Here is a 19501-nt window from a genome sequence, read left to right as displayed (position 1 = left end):
TTCCTACTCCCATAAATATTTAGCACAGTCTCAGAAAGCCATAGGGTGTCGCTATGAGTCAGCATGGACTCGCAGTGAGTTTGGGTTTTATTTGAGCACATTGCTATGGGCTAGTATGACGCAGTATAAATATCAAACACAACCCAGGGTTTTGTTTCAATCGTCCTTGTTGTTAAGTGCTGTCCATCGGTTCTGACTCAGAGCCACCCGTGTACAACGGAGCCAAACATTGCTCAGTCCAGCGCCATCCTCAGAGCATTGCCACATGTGAGCCTGTTCTATTAGAGCCGCTGGGGCCCCCCAGTTCCTTGCGATTCACTGCCCGGCTTTACCAAGTGGATGTGGATGTCTTTTTCCAGGGACTCCTTTCTCCTGATGGGAAGCACTGGCGGCATGGTGGTTCCCATCGGTCTGCTAACACAAGATCAGCAGTTCGAAACCACCAGCTACTCCATGGGAGAAAAAGGGGACTTTCTAACCTGTGAAAAGAGTCTCTGAAACCAGGGGGGTGTTCTATCCTGTCCTACCTGGTCGCTTTGACTTGGGATAGACTTGACTGCAGTTTTGGTCTCTCCTGATGACATGTCTAAAGTACAGGAGGCAAAGTCTAGTCACCCCTGCTTTTAAGGAGTATTCTGGCTGTACTCGCTCTGCTCACTGCCATCTGATTCATAGTGAGCCCTTCTGGCTCAACTTCTTTCCAAACAAATGTGTGTTCTTCTAGCAGTCCAAGGTGCTTTCGACACTCTTCGCTCGCATCTGAATTCAAGTGCATCAATTCCTCGTTGGTCTTCCCTATTCACTGTCCAACTTTCATACGCATCTGAGGGGATTCAAAGTACCAGGTTTGGGTCAAGCGCACCTTAGTCGTCAAGGTGATATCTTGCCCTTCAATACTTTCAAAAGGTCTTGTGCAGTAGAGTTGGCCCATGCGGTAGGTATGTCCTTTGATTTCTGGACTGCTGCTTCATGAGCATTGATTGAAATCTTTGGTCACTTCAACCTTCTCTGTTACTCATGACGTTATCTACTGGTCCAGTTGGCATGATTTTGGTTTCCTTTACCTTGAGGTGAAAGTCATACTGAAAACTGCTGCACTTGAGGTTCATCAGCAAGCTCTTCAAGTCCTCCTTGCTTTCAGGAACCAAGATTGTATCATCTGCTTACCCCAAGTTGTTAAAATACCTTCGCTCCAATCCTGATGCCTCAGACTTCTTCATACAGTCCAGCTTGCTCAACAACCACATTGAATATGTACAGTGAAAGGCTACAACCCTGACGCACACTTTTCTGATATGAAACCACTCAGTCTTCCTTTATTGGGTTCCAACAAATGACTCTTGGTTCATGAGCACAACAAAGTGTTTTGGAATTCCCATTCAGTGTCACCCACCAATAGTTATGGCCCACACAGTTGAATACCTTTACATAGCCAATGAAACACAAGTAACCACCTTTTTGGTATTCTCTACTGTGAGCCAAGATCCACCTGAATTAGCAATGATATCCCTTGTTTCATACCCTCTTCTGAACCTGGCTTGAATTTCTGGAACCTCCCTGTCAATGCACTCAAAATGATCGTTAGCAAAATTTTACTTCCACGTACCATTACTGATACTGTTCTATACTTTCCACAGTCTGTTGGGTCACCTTTCCTTGGGATGGCTACAGCTGTGCATCTCTTCCAGTCAGTTGGCTAGGAAGCTGACTGAAATTTCTTGGCAGAGAGGAGTGAGCTTCCAACGCTTCATCAGCTTATTGAAACATTTCAATGAGTAGTTCACCACTTCCGGGAGCCATGCTTTTCACTAACACCTTCAGCGAGAGGTTGGACTTCTTTCTTCAGTACCACTGATCCTGGATCATATGCTAGCTCTTGAAATGGTTCAATGTCAACCGGTTCTTTTTGAAACAATGACTCTGTGTGCTCCTTCAATCTTCCTTTGAAGCTTCCTGCTTCATTCAATATTTTGCCCATAAGATATCTCAACATTGCAACTCGAAGCTTGACATTTTTACTTCAGTTCATTCCACATGAGGTATTCTGAGAATGTCCTTTTAGGATTTATAATTTTAGATCTTTGCACATTTCATTGAAATACTTGCTGACCCTTGAAAATTTCTATTTAGCTCTTTTACTTCATCTTTCTTTCCATTTGCTTTAGTTTCTTTACAGGAAATTGCAAGTTTCAGAGTCTTCTGATGTCCAATTTGATATTGTTTCCCCAGTCTTAATAATGACCTTTACTTCATGTATGATATTCTTTATAAGTTGTCCCATAACTCATTAGGCAGTCTATCATTGGTGTTCAATGAGTTAAATCTGCATAAATTTGAATAACAACTGTATTGATTGCATTTACTTGTATGTGGATAGATATTAATCATATCACTCATAGCCTTGTAATTCAAGAAAGACCTTGAAATACCCTTTTGATGATAAATGCAATGCATTCCTTTTGATTGTGTCATTCCCAGCATAGTAAATCATATGATTTTCTGAATCAAAATGGCCAACCCCAGTCGACTTCAGCTCACTAGCACCCAGAATACAGATTTTTATGCATTTCATATCATTTTAGAGGGTTTCCAGTTTTCCTGGTTTCTTTCATCAGACCTTTCAAGTTCTGATTATTAACTGATGTTTATATTTTTTCTTCTTCTCATTTTGTCTTGTGCCCCATCCGCAAATGAAGATTCCCAAAGCTTGTACTTCCACCAGCTGCACGCTATTCAAGTTCCCAGAGTCCACCCTACTTTGAGAAGCCGGCTCTTCTTCAGGCATATTTTGGGGAACTTCTGCCCCGCGGGCTAGTGTCTGGCGCTGTCCCTGACAATGTTCTGCTTAGATTTGTGGGCCTTCTGAATCAAGCAATAGTTTGATTCTATGCAGAAGGTTTTCAGTGGCTACTTCCTCCAATGTGGAAAGCCCATTGTGTCTTCACGGGTTTTAGAAGACGGCCAAGACCTGGTGATGTCCCAGTCAAAAAAGCACCGCCATGGAAATGATTCTGACTCATAGCGACACACTCACGCAGTGGTTCTCAAACTTCCTGATGCCGTGACCCTTTCATATAGTTCCTCATGTTGTGGTGACCCCCATATGGAGGTGTATCTGTATGTGGGTGGACCCATCTGGAGAAGGACAGAGGAGCGGTGTCTTGGTTCCTAAGACCATCAGAAATATGGCCTTAGGCAAGCCCTGTGAAAGGGTCGTTCAACCCCGGGTTGAGAATCGCTGCACTAAGGAATGGAATAGAACTACTCCACAGGGATTCTATGACCGCACAGCTTCACGTTGAGTAGACAACCTCATCTTTCTCCCAAGGAACTCCTTGGCATATGACAATTTATCAGCAAGGTTAGTTATTATTATTGTCACATACAAATTACATTGCATAGTTAGTTGATATGTTTCAGTAAGTCTTCTGTAAGATTATTAATAGTTATTTTAGAGCATAAGACAGTTGGGTACCATTGAGGCCATGGAATAATTAAAGATCTATCTGGTCATCACACTATAGATGCGAGGTAGCACTGGAGAGGCTCTTCTGAAGTGCACATGCAGCTGTTGCAGACTATTATACGGGGCTTAACCAATGTCCCCATACATTCTTTTAAATCCCCTCATATACTGAGGAGGGTCATCAGGGAGCCAGAGCAATGGCTCAGATCTCCTCCCCACATCATATAACAGTCAGAATGTTAATTTCACATACTTGCTTATAACAAGTCCTTCATTGAAGGCACATAAATACAATTAATTATTACTGCTTGTTCATTTGGATTCCACTCTCAGGCAAAAAAATAATGTTAAAACACCCATATTTGGCCATAAATATTACTAATAGTGATGACTACTACTAGGTAAATGTATAATTATATATCTTTAAAAGATATTTCATACATTTAGTAAATGTATCTTTCTCTATAACCAATGTACTCAATGGAAGCAGCCACGGTTGCTTCTGATCTGTGTTCTCAGAGGGCAGGTTACAAGACGGCCTCGTATGGAGCAGCGGGCTCCTTTTCCTTTGCTGTGTTACCGGAAGAAAAGCAGCGACGAGCAAGGTTTCTTTTGCTTTTGTGAAACTACTTTTGCTCGTTTGATTCTCTCATACCTTCATCTCCTTCTTAAGTTCATGACATTTTCAGTGACTCAGGATTAGAAAAAATATTGTTGAGTCTTAATTATGTGAGTCTGGCTGCTGTTATTAGTCATGATGTTACTAAACATGTTCAAATGCACCTCACCGTTCCCAGTGAGGTTTGTATCCAGTATGTTAAAGGTAATGAGAGTATGTGCAAGGAAATGAGGGTGTGTGGACCTTGCTGAATGCCTGGTAAGAAAATGGTGGCCAGTCTCTGGGGCTGCTTGGTTAGGTTAAAAGTGGTTTAAAATGGAAACAAAATTTAGAACACAGTCCTATTTATTAGAGCATAAGTATCCCTAATGTGTTCCCTAGGCAAGATTCTGTATGGACTCCAAAAATGTCAAGAATGGTTACAACATTTTTTTAAATGTATTCCTGCCTGGAAGCCTAGGGAACAACAAAATGACCAATCACAATCTACTTTCACATTAAGATTTTATTACAAGATACATTCCTTTCATATCCTGGAGTAAGAATATATATTGCAACAAGCTCTCAAGCTTTTCTCCTAATTAAAAAAAAAAATGAAAATGCATCTAAAAAGTCCTCTGTGTTAGGCAATAGAAAGTATTCCATGAAATATAGATAACAGCTTTATGTATAACTATTAATAACACAATAGGGTTTTTTCACCTGTTCAAAGAAAAGTTATAATTTGTTCCCCAAGTAATAGTTTTTGCTATAAACATTTATTATTTTAAAGTCTAAAATAAAATGGCAATGTCTTCTATCAAAATATAATGAAAGTAGTCATTTCAGTTGCCTGGTATCTATTAGTATAATTTCCTATACCCACTCAAAGAAATATTTCAGTGACACAACTTTGGAGAATGACTTACCCTCCCTTTATATAGTCCAGGAATGATACTTCAGTTTCCACCAAAAAAGAGAGCAAAGTTACCTGAAAAGGAAAATAAGGCAGAATTACCTGTTGGTATTTTTTAAAACTTCCAACAGACTTTGGTTGAAACAGTACGAAGAAAATAACACTTTCTAGCATTCTAAAAATTATTAAAGCAATGATTACTTATTGAAATCTGCTAGGAGATATTCTTAGTTTTTAAGTTCTCCAAAGAAAGGGACCAAAAAGAAAAAGAAAACATGAACTGACCTATTTCTATGACTGGTTTACTGCCCTTGAACAACATGAAAATGTCTATACGAACACATGTTACTTCCCATTCAAAAAAAATAAATAAAAGAAAGATGAAAGGGAGTTGGAAAATGGTTAAAATGAATAAAAAAATCAAGATTAGTAAACTGACACGAGGAAATATATATTCTTGCCATCTGCCTGTAATGGGGCAGATATCTTGCTTAAATAGATTTATAGAAATTTTGAAAAGTAAACATGGAAGGATTTACTTTCTTCCAGCATTTTCATTTTAGGGGAGAATCTTCAGTGTATTTTTTCCCTTGAATTGCAAATGGTTTTCATTTTTCACAACATTCAGATGCTTTGATATCTACACCCTGACTTTGACTTGAAGGAAATGTTTTCTGATTGTTGTTTATTTGGTTTATTTTTGTTTTGGTCTACTGATTTAGTACAGCATTCCCACAGAGATGTGGAAATTGATGCACGATAAAATAAGCACTTTCTCATCTCACAAATTGATAGTTAAGTGCAATCTTAGAAGATTATAATAAATCTTACAAACAATTAAAGTTTTTCATGGCTGCCTGATTGTCTGCAGTCTGGTCCCAATGAGTGAGTGAAGTGTTCATAGCAAATCGTTTTCTTCAGGGTGCCTTACAGTGTGAAGTAAGTGGAGCCACTGTCTCCTAAAAGGTATCTCTCATTAAAATTACTTCATTATATTTTCATATTAAATTCCCAAATGAAACACTGTACAAGTACATGTTTGTTACAAGTTTACAGCCCGATCAAGAGAGTGAGTTGTGTGCATACACACATATATAGATATGTGTGTGTGTTTGTGTGTACTTAAAACACACACTTTTTTCATAGAATTGATTATGACTCATCCGTGTGGTATAGAAAAAGTGGAATTTTGTGGTATCCAGTTCCCAAGGCAGTAAGTGTGGGAACCAGAAAAGTTATTTCCCAGGATTTTCCCCCATAATACATGTCAAACCTAAGGTGCTGACTATCCACTTGGGGGTCAACTGCTTAAAGGTTATCTGCCTGAGGTTATCAGCCATCCAGAGCAATGGGACCTTACAGTCTGGCCCACCTTGAGTCCATTCCCTTCTGATAAGGATAATGGATTTTTCCCTCGAAGGAGAGCCCAATGACAACTAAGGTCAAGGCAACTCAGGGACAATCAAGGCTAGGACACCACCTTGACTCTAGAGTCTGCCTATCTTATTACCATGAGTGCCTTCCTGTCACATGTATGCCCCTACTGCCTCCCCTTCCTATTGCGTGTACACCCCTAGATAGTCCCCTTCCTGTCACATGTATGTCTATTGTACAGTCCCTTCCTGTTAAGCATGTGGTTACCTGTAATTAGAGGGGATTGCATACCCCCTGAGTGTATGTAAGCCTTGGTTTGAAATACATTCTCTCTCTCTGTGCGGATCTGGCTGCTGAAGTCATGATGGTCCCAAATGTGAGCCATCACATGCTTTATCTTGTCTGATGACTTTAATTTTACCCCTCAATTACATAACCGCCCTTGGACCCATTCGATTGTGGGGCTGGTACCCCACAAATAAGCAGAATGCCACATATTTTTCCTACAGAGTTGCTGTTGAGTTCAAACCGCTGATCTTCCAATTAACAGCCAAGCACTTAACGGTGGTGCTACATCTCTTCCCCATCCACCCTCACCTCATGTTTTCTTTCTCTCTCCCTCTCTACACACATGCGCGCACACACGCAGAGGCTTCAAAAAGTTCATAAAAAAATCCTTTTATCTTTCAATTCCATCTTTACACAATTTTCTGCAGCTTCTTTGTATGCATGTAAGTGTATAACTTGTTCACTATTTTGAATCCTTAATAATAATAAAAACAAAAAATTACGTACTGTTCCAGAATTAGTGTATTTTTTCTTTTTTCCTTTCTTCTTAGGATTCACAACCTTCAAATAACAGATTGAACAATTAAAATGTGTTATAGATTGTACTGAAAAAATATAGTTGATCTGCTCCATTTGTTTTCTTATCCATAAATTCATATCATATATTCATATTCTTTTGGTATGGTACTTATGCCAAAAATCATTATCACAACTTATTAGTAGACTTCTTTTTATGAAAAATAAATATATTTTATCCAAAGTCAGGAACAGTAAGATTCTTCTCAATCACTTTATACGATCACTTTATACTCTTAATCACCTGAATCTCCTTATTGTAGCTGAGGCTTTTAATATACAAGGTCTCAAATAATTATGAGCGCTTTGTTGGATTTTAGCATTTGCTAAAGAAAAATATATGCAAAAGACCTCATGTTCTTTTTCCTCAAGGAATTTCTTCTGACTTATTTAAAATGTTTAGTTATCACAACATTCCATACAACAATTACTATGTAATAGGAGTATCTATTAGAAATCATGGCTATTAGGAAGCAATCGTTAGGTCAACAGATCCTTCAATAGTTACTCATTAGGTGACTTGCCAGGCAAGTGGATAACCTGACCCCCCAACTCTGTGGCTGTGACAGGGGTGCAAAAGAGAATTGTGAAAGAAATCATACATAAACACTTCAATGCATTATTTATTAACTTCATTTGTATTGACAGTCATGAACTTGTAAAATAAGACATGTCCTATGATGAATTCCTACTTATTTAGTAACTTGTTTGTGCTGAAAACCCAGAACGTGTTTATTTTTCATATTATGTCAACAGGAGTAGTAGAGCACATGTTTTTATACTACCGTGATGACCCCTTCTGAGCTAGAAATCATCAGTGATAATTTCCCAACAAAGGGCAGGATGTGCTAAAATTGTAAATCCTGTCAATGATAGAGTTTCTGAGAAAGAAATCATTTTTTTCCCTTGAAGCAGTCGCATGAGGTGCAACTCAAATGGAGGGAAGCTGCTGACTAGACCTTGGCTGAGCCCATTTGTTTACACGGTGCGCATGTTCCAAGAGGTAGAGAGCTGCGCTATGTTTGTAACTTGGAGGTGGCACTGTCGTCTAAGGGCCGAATATAAAGTCACTCAGTTACGATTTCATTTACCACTTCTGAATGATTGCAGAAATGGAACACAATTGCTTTAGTCCAATAGGAAAGTAGGAATTTCTTCCCTGAAGAATTCATCAAAATGCAAGTTTTGACATCCTCCAAGGTCTCAAATTATGTTTTCTTTAAATATTCTTTGAGCTTGGGAGCCAAAAGGAAGTCTGAGGGGCAACATCAGCGCTATGGGTATGGAGGGTAAGATGTCCCAATAGATTTTTGAACAGTGGTGCTTGAATACTCATCATGGAGAAAATTCCTGAACTTTTCCCTCACCAATGCAGTTTTGCATTTACTTGAAATTTCTATTTTTATTTCAATTTTCTTGAAATTTCATCCAGATAATCCCCATGATTGTTCTGTGCACTTGAATACCTTTATCACAAGATCCCCTTTCTCCTCAACAGTCACAATAACCTTCTGAGCTGACCTCTGCCTTGAATTGAACTGGTCTAAGAGATTCCCTAAGGAGCCTTGGTGGCATACTGAGTTATGAGTTGGGCTGCTATTTGCAAGGTCAACAGTTGGAAACCACCAGCTACTCCATGGGAGAAAGATGAGACTTTCTATGACTGTAAAGAGTTACAGTCTTGGAAAACCACAGGGGTAGGTCAATCCTGCCCTATGGGGTCACTATGAGTTGGAGCGGACTAAGTGGCAGGAGTGGAGGAGATTCCATTGAAGCCATTTTTTTTTTAATTGAATTGCCCTTCCTTCCTTCCTTCCTTCCTTCCTTCCTTCCTTCCTTCCTTCCTTCCTTCCTCCTGACGCCTTAATCAGACTAAGACAAGTATAAGCAACCCTGCCTGCTGCAATTTATTGACCATAGAAACATGCTTTTTGCATAAAAGTGTAAATTAAACCCAGGTAGCAATACTCTCTGATCTAGCTCTGTATATAGTTATTTAGCTCGAGGATTAACAATTATCAAGCATATCATATATTCAATATGTAACTGCTAATTAACTAGTAACACAACTCACTGCCATCAACTGCATTCTTACTCATAGTGACCCTACAAGACAGGGTTTAACTGTCCTTGTGGGATTCCAATGTTATAATACTTTAAGAGAGGAAAAAGCCCCATCTTTCTCCTTTGGAGGGACTGATGGTTTCCAATGCTGACCTTTCAGTGAACAGCCCACGGTATGGCCCACTCACTGTGCCACCAGGGCTCTGAAGGAGCCTGAAGGCATTAAAAACAACCTGCAAAAACCTAAACTCATTGCCATTGGGTCCATGCGACTCACAGCAACCCTACAGGACAAGACAGAACTGCCCCATGAGTTTCTGAAACTGTGACTGTTTCTGGGATACAAAAGCATTATCTTTCTTTGGCAGAGAGGCTGATAGTTTGAAACTCTTGACCCAGTGGTTAGCAGGCTGATACGTAACCACCACATCATCAGAGCGCCTAACACACAAAACAAAAAACCCCAAATACACAAACAGTTAAAAATAAACCAACAAAAGAAAAAGTTGTCAACTCTAACTCATGACAACCTGAAGGATTTTACTGTTTGTTTCTGGTTTGAGGCACCTCTGGGTGAGCCAGAACTTCCAGTGTTCTGTTAGTAGTTGATCATATTAACTGCATGGATCATAACTACAATGTGTGTGTAAGCAAGCAACAGTAAAGATATTTAGACATACTTATCTAGATCATCTAAGCCATTTTTCTAACATCATGCTGCTAGTACTAAAATGGATAGTTTTGTCTGTTTTTAATTTTAAAAGTTTTAGGGAGATTGGTATACAGGAGAAACATAAGTGCTGAATCTCAAGTAAAGATGAATTTGCACTCACATTGAATTTTTAAAAAATCACTTTAGATACCAAGGGCTCAAGTAGAAAGCAAGTGTTTTGAGAATAATGATGGCAACAAATGTGCAAATGTGCTGGATACAATGGATGTATGTAATGGATTGTGAGAAGCATTATACAAGCCCTCAATAAAATGATTTTTAAAAAATTTAAACACACAACACACATACAAAAATCATTTCAGAAGCAACAGTTAAAAACCTATCACAACAGATTAAAAAGAGTAAATGACTTAAAGAAAATATATCATTTAATCTCAGAAACCAGTTTGATCAATAAGTTAAAAATTTTTAAATATGCTGGTATATTGATCTTTGGCAATTATCTTTTGCAAAATTCATACTTTTGGAATATAAATGTATTTCCTCTAGGTCAAAGCAATTATAAAATAAAATGTCCCTTACCTCATATACATTGAATTGAGATTGCCCTCTAGAAAGTTCCCTATAGCTTGTTGTAAATTCTCCAATGAAATCATGACTAAAATTAAGAAAGGAAAAAAAAAGCTTTCACACATTTGCCAAGTATATTTTTAAGCTTGTTAGAAAGGTATAGTATAAACATTATATTAAATGGTTGTTGTTAAGGACATATGAAAATAACTGGTGATACTGGCTTTATCCTTCAACCCAACATTATTTGTTAAAAAAAAAAGGCCTATTAGCATTTAGCTAACATTTAATAAGTTCCCATCAACAGTAATATACCCAAGCCTTACTAGCAAAATGAGTAGTTCCCCCAAACCAGGTCGTTATACAAAAAGGAACATTATGTGAAAATGGAAGATAATCACATCAGATCATGAAATGGAGAAAAGCTACATCATTACACGACTATCAAATTACATAATTACATAATTGCAAAACCACTGCGAATCGGCCAAATTGACACACGACTTCATCTATGATAGCCCTTGTAACTTTCATCAGAGTACACCACTGATGCAAAAAATAACCAGGGTGGATTTTCACTATTGTTCTGGGTGTAAAATGTCAATTAATGACATAGTCAATACTAAGTGAGGAGTAGTCATGCTTAGAATGAGTGCATTAATCTTAACATATACCTCAAAAGCATACATCATCTACACACTCTTAATGAGTAACTATCTATTAGGATGGAAATGGAAGACACTTAAAATTTATTTCATCCATATGAATAATCATCACAAATATCCAAAAATCTTCTACCTTTCCTGTAGTCAGAATATATACAAGAAACTCATTTTGAATAATCAATGTTAACATGAATAATGCATATTGCTGGTAATATCAAAATGATCACTCTGAATTTTTCTCCTTATAGCAATTGTGACTACCTTCTCAGAGAGCTGACCTATCAACTTGTTTAAGAGGGGGATATGGATTTAGTAAGCACTTATTAAGTCTCCAGCACATTATTACCAAGGTGATTATGTGGGTTACATAGGCAGTTGGAAAACCATGCTAAGCATTCAGCAAGTTAACGACAACCTGCAATCTATTCCTCTATGCCAGCTTAATGACAAACACTAGCTTAACAAGCACTATTCAGAAATAAGAGCAAAATACTCATATTTAATGTGATGGTGGAATGGAATGTAACAATCAAACAGGTAAAGCTTATAGAACTAAACTAGTACAGTAAACATATGCGATGCCACAGTTGTTATTTGTTCTTATAGAATTTAAGCTTAACCCATTCACTTTGCAAATGCAAGCTGATCACTACCATAAAAATGCTCTCTCTCCAAATCTACACTCTGGTTTACAGCTTAACTATGACTCATTAAAATCCATGAATCTTCCATGGACTTCATGAGCAGTGACAAGCAACAAAGTTGTGTTTAAGCAACCAGATTCTAAAGATTTCTAAAGATGGGGAGGGAAAGAAAGGTAGCTGTCATTAATTTTAGTAAAGTTTTTTTTTCAATAAGAACACATTTGAAAATGTAAATTTTAAATGAAGATCATTTAGATATAAAGCCTCTCTGCTCTTCCTTTGCAAAAAAAAAAAAAGGCTCTTGTACACAAATCAGACTTTTTTATATGGGTTTTTTTTTTCTCTTTATACCGGTATCACCTTGATATTTTCTAGGTTTAACTTTCAGATTTACACAAATGAAGATGGTAAAAGGGAAAAGCAATGAAAACTATGATAAACTATTTGTATCTATGAAACCCCAAACTCTAGAATTGACACTTTCAAGTTACCTGGGGAAGAATAATAAGCTTTAATCTACACTTTTCTTTTGAAATCTTGCTCTAAGACTTTAATGAGGAAAAGTAATATTTTATTTTTGACTTTCAGAATTACACGTGGAAAAACAGTGAAATCTTTCAATGCATTGTTAAAAAATCTCTTAGATAATAGAAATTCTATGTGGAATCTGCCCTCCTCGATTGCTATGCTAGTTGCTGATATCTTACGTATCCACTGAGATAAAAGGTTCTATGAAACACAGGGAATGCATGACAGCTGACTCCTCAGGTCCAGTGATGAAAGTGGTGTTACGGGAGGGTGGAGGGAAGGTGGGGTAGGAAAGGGGGAACCGATTACAAGGATCTACATGTAACCTCCTCTCTGGAGGTCGGTCAACAGAAAAGTGGGTGAAGGGAGACGTTGAAATGTGTAAGATATGACAAAATAATAATGACTTGTAAATTGTCAAGGGTTCACAAGGGAGGGGGGAGCAGGAGTGGAGGGGAAAAATGAGGAGCTGATGTGAGGGGTTCAAGTGGAAAGGAGATGTCTTGAGAATGATGGCAACAAATGTGCAAATGTGCTTGACACAATGGATGTATGTATGGATAAGCATTGTACGAGCCCCCAATAAAATGATTTAAAATAACAAAGGTTCTATGAGAATGCTTCCAAGATAATCCTCTAAAATTGATTAGATATGAAAAAGCTATAACCAGAGTTCCCCACCTTATTTGACAGTTATATGAGCTCCAAAACTTGTCTAATACTGTTTAAGTGGAAGTTTATTGACTGTGCCAATTATTATGAAGTAAGTCACCCATCTAGGTCCAATCTGTATTGAAGTTCTGGCCTCTGTACCTGTGCATATGGCCCTGTTTAGAAATAAGGATGTTATTGTTGTTATTGTTGTTGTTAATGATAAACTAGAGTAGGGTGGGTCCTAAGCTTAATTATTTCTCACCGATAAAAAGTGCAAAATAACACAAAGAAACACATGAGTGGGGGAAAGAACGGAGACAGAGATGCCATCTAAGGATCTATTTATAAGCAAAGAAATCCTAAAGATTTCAGACAGATGCTAGAAATTGAGAGTCCCACAGAAGGTGGAAACACAGCTGAGTCCCCGATTCAGACATTTAGCCTCTAAAATATGATAATAAAATTTTGCTCTTTAATGCCATTCAATTGCAGTATTTCTGTTAAGCAGCACTAGGTAATTAAGACACTATTCTTATTGATTTTATTAATTGTTAAAATCCAAGCTCAGCTAGTAGTTAACACTAAACTGCTGGCATTTAACAGATAAAAAATGTAGTAGAGAGAATAATCTCTATGGCATAAATTCAAAAGGATACACAATTGTGATAGTTACATACTTTTATGTCAACTTGAAGATATATAAGCATGTCAACCTGTCAATCAGGTCCCAGGCTTATGGTGACTCCCTGGAGGTGTGACCTTCTCATAAGGAGGCCCTAGAAACCTCCCTCCCTCCCCCTCTCTTCTTTCTCCTTCTGGCTGGCTGACCCTGCTTGCTGCCGGAGACTTAGAGATCCATTCACCACCATTGGAGCCACGTGACTTTGTGCCCACCAACCGGTAGTACTCCTGCATTGTACATTATTACACGTGGCTGTGTGAGTCTGAAGGAGGACATATGAACTAGTATGGGACTTACGGACCTGAGGTGGACTAGGCTAGGATGCTTTCACGATATATATTTACTTCTTGACATAAAGCTCTTTTTTATACATATGATTATCTCTGGATTTGTTTCTCTAGTCAACCTGGCCTAACACAGCAATACCTTCAGCTGGGTTTAAGCCTGAGAAAGATAAATATAGAACCAATTCAAATATTCCAGTTCACCAAACTACACATGGATGGGTAGAAGATGCTAAGATGTTATTCTTTGAAATTTAGTTTAGTTTTGTTCTTGTTAAATGTGCTGCTTGCTACAGAGCAGAGTGATGGAGCAAACCAATTGATTATTAGTCATTTTTTTCTGCTTCAATTTCCTCATGTTTACTTCATCATGTCTTATTATATGCATTTTTGAAAGCTGACTTAGATTTTTTGCATAATAAAACAGAGCATAAATAAATGAAAGAGTGAATAAAATACTTGCCCTCATTCTAAACCTTGTTGAAGATGATTATTCTGAAGAGAACACTGAATTTGCATGTCATATAAATGCAATGCTATCCTTCATGCAGAGGAAAACGTCTATTAAGTGAGTCACAAATTGCATTTCAGCTTCTAAAACAACATGACTGTGAGATTAAGAAAATATATCACTGCCCCATTTCAGCATTCAAACAAATGGATGATCAAGAAGTGAGGATTTGTCAAGGGTCATAAACACAAGACAGTAAATGGAGACAAAGCAAACAACATCATATTTTCCCTCAAGAAGATAAATCTAAAGAATTTTTTCTGTAAAAGTGAGTAGATTCTCTGATCAATAATGGTATAGATTTCTGCAAGTACATGGAAAATTCATAGAACCATGCCTTGATAAGTTGCCCTATATCAAATCCTGTTTACTAAGTCATAAGTACTTAAAACGTATTTTCCTAGTTTTTTCCTAGCATCAACTATTTCTGAATTTTCATAAGATTAAAAAAACTGAATTATATATTATGTTCATGGCTTCTAATACTGTAATATCAAAACACAGAGATCATATGAGGGAAGGTACTACAAAATAAATCACAACCAACAATTTCCTTGTGATTCAATAATTCTGTCTATTTCTTATTAATGCAGTTATAACTAAAACAATTACCCTGTAAGTCCCCAAAAGTCTGCTCTAGCTACAATATTACTTATTCCACTCTGGTTTATTTGGTTTATTTCTGGTTAGGACCCTGATTTTTTGTTTACATATCTTTGAAAATTATTATTACATGTTATTTATAACCTGAGAACATATAATTTAAAAAAATCATTTTATTGGGGGCTCTTACAGCTCTTATCATAATCCATACATACATCCATTGTGCCATGGACATTTGTACATATGTTGCCATCACCATTTTCAAAACATTTCTTTCTACTTGTGCCCTTGGTATCAGCTTATTTTCTCCCCTCCCCCGCCCTCCCTCCTTCATGAACCCTTGATAATTTATCATTTATTTATCATGTCTTACACCATCTGCTGTCTCCCTTCACCCACTTCTCTGTTGTTTGTCCCCTTGACAGGGGTGTATATGTCGATCATTGTGATCAAAATTATATAAAGATTTATGCTGGAGCAAATTGATTACACGTATAGCTAGTTGTTTAGCTTTAAAAGTCACGTTTAGATAAACGATTAAATTGTTGAGTAAAATATATATTTATGTATATTTTTTAGTAATGGGAAATGGGCAATCTGTATGTCCACAATTCTATCTGAAACTGTAAACATCCACCTTACAAACTGTTGTCTAGCTTCTGTCACATCTTCCCTTGCGATAGTTATCTTTCATTCTACAGCTTAACTTGTGTCTCCCCTTAGAAGGCTTTGTCTTTCATGCCCTTCCTTTTAGTGCTCAGAAGAACGGTTCCTTCTTTATCATCGGACTGTCTATCTTGTCGGCTGTCTTCAAGTTCATTCCAATCATGGTCACCCTTTAGAAGAAAGCAAAATTGCCTCAGTTTCTGAGGCAGATGCAGGCTACTACACCTTTCTCCCACCAAGTGGCTGGCAACTTCTAATTGTTAAACTCATAGTTTGCAGTCTAGCACTTGCCAGCACTTAGCTTGGAGCTCTTTCATATTTCATTATAACTGTACTTCTTGTAGCCTAGATTTTACTTGAAAGCAACAAAAAGTGATAACTTCATCTAAGGATTCTCAGCACTTAGCTCAGTGGAACATAATAGGTATTGTTCACTAAATGTTACGAATGTACTTGATCATCCTGCAATCTTATCTTCCCAGTAATATTAACAATAGTAATGCTAACAATTTTGCCTTACATCAATTATATTCAGTTCTAAAGAATGATACAAGTGCCAATCACATTAACCATTGTTATTCTCTATCTCCTTAAAACAATTCTAAGACTATACAGATAATTGTTATTTTCCCATAGAAATGCATCCATAAAATCACACCCAAAGTGCAAGAAAGAGAGAGAGAGAGAGACAAAGAAGCAGAGAACATTGCTTTCTGTTGGTGCTTCAGAATATTTTCCTGATGATCGTCGTGGTTTGCCACAGCAGATGTTTATTTGCCTGTCATTAAATATATATTGTGTGTAATGAGTATAAATGGCAAATGGACACTGGAATCCATATAATCGTTTCCTCTATCACCATGAGTTCTTATGGAGGCTCGTCTCTCTCTGGTGGCATAGTGACTTAAGGTCAGGCCGCTGTTAAGGTCAGCGGCTCAAACGTAACAGCTGCTCCATGACAGGATTGAGGCTGTCTACTTCCTCAACCATTCACAGTTGTGGAAATGCTAAGGAGCAGTTCTCTCTTGTCCTATAGCAGCGGTTCTCAACCTGTGGGTCACGACCCCTTTGGGGGTCGAACAACCCTTTCACAGGTGTCACCCGATTCAAAACATTAGCAAATTTACAGTTATAAAGTAGCAACGAAAATAATGTTATGGTTGGGGGGGTGACATGAACTGTATGAAAGGGTTGCGGCATGAGGAAAGCGGAGAACCACTGTCCCACAGGGTAGCTATGTGTTGGAACAGACTTCATGACAGGGGTTTGCTTTGATCTAGTCAGCCACTACCTAACACTGGAGGCAACGCCTACGTCCGATGTTAAAGTAAATCCACAGCATTAACTTGTTTTTTTCAAGGCTAGGATTAGAACACATTTTCTTAATTATGAAGTATATGACTCCAGATACCTATATTGAGATTCAATAGAAATCCCTAAGTGATTCAAAGTATTAAAACACTCAGCTCATTAGAACGAAGGTAGAAGGTTTGGGCCCTTGGGAATCTATATTCAAAAAAGTCGGCCACCAGGAGCTCTAAGGAACAGAACTCCTCTCAGACAACACAGGGAATCAACCGTATGGCACTTTGCTTTTTAAAAAATGATTCATGAAAAATGACTTGTGAAGATGTAGTAGACGTAAGATTTGATACATCTTGTATCACGATCTTTATTCTGTAGTTACACACAAATTGTAACAAACTGGCTTGTGCTGTTCTGAAAAAAGAAAGCTGGATTCATTAAACACCTTTCTCCTTTGGAATAAATCAAAGTGTGTATGAGAATGCTGGAGATGTGTATTGGAGGATATCAAAAGAAAAACTTGTAAACCTATTTTTTATTAAAGATAATGTCTCTTAATTGGGATGTTACACAAAATTCTGTCTAAAAATCTGTATCATCTTTTCCATGGAAATAGCAATCTCAAATACTTTGTCGCCTCCATTTTGACCTCAATATAACAATTTTTTTATAGCTTGCCTAATCATCTCCTGGCCTAGCAAGCATAATCATATATTTTTAAAATAGCAAGTGGTTGAAAATTGAATGCTTGATAAAAAAGGCAGATCCTTTTAAATCGAAGTGTACTTATGGTGACCAATAAGATGCATGGCATAGGAGACTTTACTTTTTATTGATTAAACCTATATCCATATGAGCAGTATTTTTTTTTTAGGTGATTTGGAATGAGCCACCAGTCCGATAATTACAATTAAAATGCACTGGGAGACTTGTCATATCCCATGATTGCCTCCAAAAATGTGTCTCTGTACCTCCAGGTGACAGATTTTGCTTCTGCTTTAATCTTAATCCTTTTACTTCAAATTTTTAGCATCTAAGATTTTTTTCCTGTATAATACTAGCTTCACTGATTCTTAAATAAGTAGTTCTATTAAAAATATTTCAACAAAATCAAGTGCAATTCTTTTCTTGTAAAGGTTTGTAATTTGCCCAATTCTAATAGAGAATCTAGTTCCTTGGAAAACAGGAAGTCCATGAACATGGCCTTTAAATAGGTATGAGCTAGTTTTATACCCATTTGCCAAACTGTACATTCTTAGTAACTGCCCTTGTAAGCATAAAAAAGCCCTGGCGACATAGCGCTTAAGCACTCAGATGGTAACAGAAAACAGTTTAGTGATTCAAGCTCACCACAATCTTTTTAAAAGATTTGCAGATTGGGAACCACCAAGGGGCAGTTCTGCCCTGTTCTATAGGACCACTAGTGATCAACATGGCTTTGTTTTTAAAGCATATATTTAATACACAATTTTAGAAAAATACATACTTTCTTTAAAAAGTCCTGCTTCATAGTTTTACTATTATGGCATTTTATTATATGTCAAATCTATATAAATGACTTCAATCAACAAGTTATCATTTTCTCAGCTTTGCTGAAATTTCAAACAATTTCAAGAGGGTTCCATGTTCTTTGTCCCCCTTGTATGTCATAATAATATTTTGGGGCCTCCAAGAGGAAAATAGATATAATTGCTCCATATCTTAAGTGTTCAACAGGAGAAATAGGGTAATTTTATCCATTTTATTATTCACAGCTGTTCCTGAAATCATGTGCAACATACACAGAATATTTCGAAGATATAAATGTCCTATTTTCCCTTTAGACAACCCTTTCGGGTTTTAAATGTATATAATATTATGTCACCATATATTTTAACATGTGGTTACATAATCTGGTGTCAACTTGTGATGGGATGGAGTCTAGCCTAACAATCAGGTCGCAGCTTGATAAGCTCACTTGGAGGCACGAAGGAGACAAATAGCTCAGTGGAGTCAAGATACAGACAGACCCTCTGCTTGGTCCCCCTGTAAGACATTCCTGTTGACAAGTCACATGGAGACACACTGATGGAGCCAGAGCCCTGGAGCTGGAGGAGCCACGAGGAGATCCACGCCAACCCTGAGGTGCTTCCACTGGATCCACAAAACTTTCCACCCATTGGCCTATGATCTTCCTGCATTCAGCATTATTGCCTGGCTGCATGTGTCTAACGGGGAATTTATGGACTAGTACTGGACATACGGGCTAACATCGGACTTATGGATTTGATCTGGACTGAGCTTAGATGTTTTCTCAGTATACAATTGCTCTTTTATATACAGCTCGTTCTTATAAACATGTGAATCCCCCTGGATTTGTTTCTTTAGTCTACCAAGACTAACAAATTATGGCATCATGGGAGTGGGGTACTAGAGAAACAAATCATGAAGATGG

At 37.6% G+C, this 19501-nt stretch overlaps 1 protein-coding gene across 1 annotated transcript in view; it reads right to left on the bottom strand.

Annotated features, from left to right (window-relative positions):
* CPNE8 (copine 8) overlaps nt 1–19501 on the bottom strand; it is a gene marked incomplete at its 5' end in the record, with an annotated part of 196650 nt that overhangs the window by 55906 nt on the left and 121243 nt on the right. Inside the window, 3 exons of the mRNA XM_004700020.2 lie at nt 4994–5055; nt 7150–7203; nt 10538–10613. Coding sequence (XP_004700077.2) covers nt 4994–5055; nt 7150–7203; nt 10538–10613 — 192 coding nt within the window. The remainder of the gene's footprint in view (nt 1–4993; nt 5056–7149; nt 7204–10537; nt 10614–19501) is intronic.

Source organism: Echinops telfairi, unplaced genomic scaffold (assembly GCF_000313985.2).
Source record: "Echinops telfairi isolate 266 unplaced genomic scaffold, ASM31398v2 ScPeMD7_7406;HRSCAF=8444, whole genome shotgun sequence".
Lineage (NCBI taxonomy): Eukaryota > Metazoa > Chordata > Mammalia > Afrosoricida > Tenrecidae > Echinops > Echinops telfairi.
This window is presented reverse-complemented; position numbering and strand designations above follow the sequence as displayed.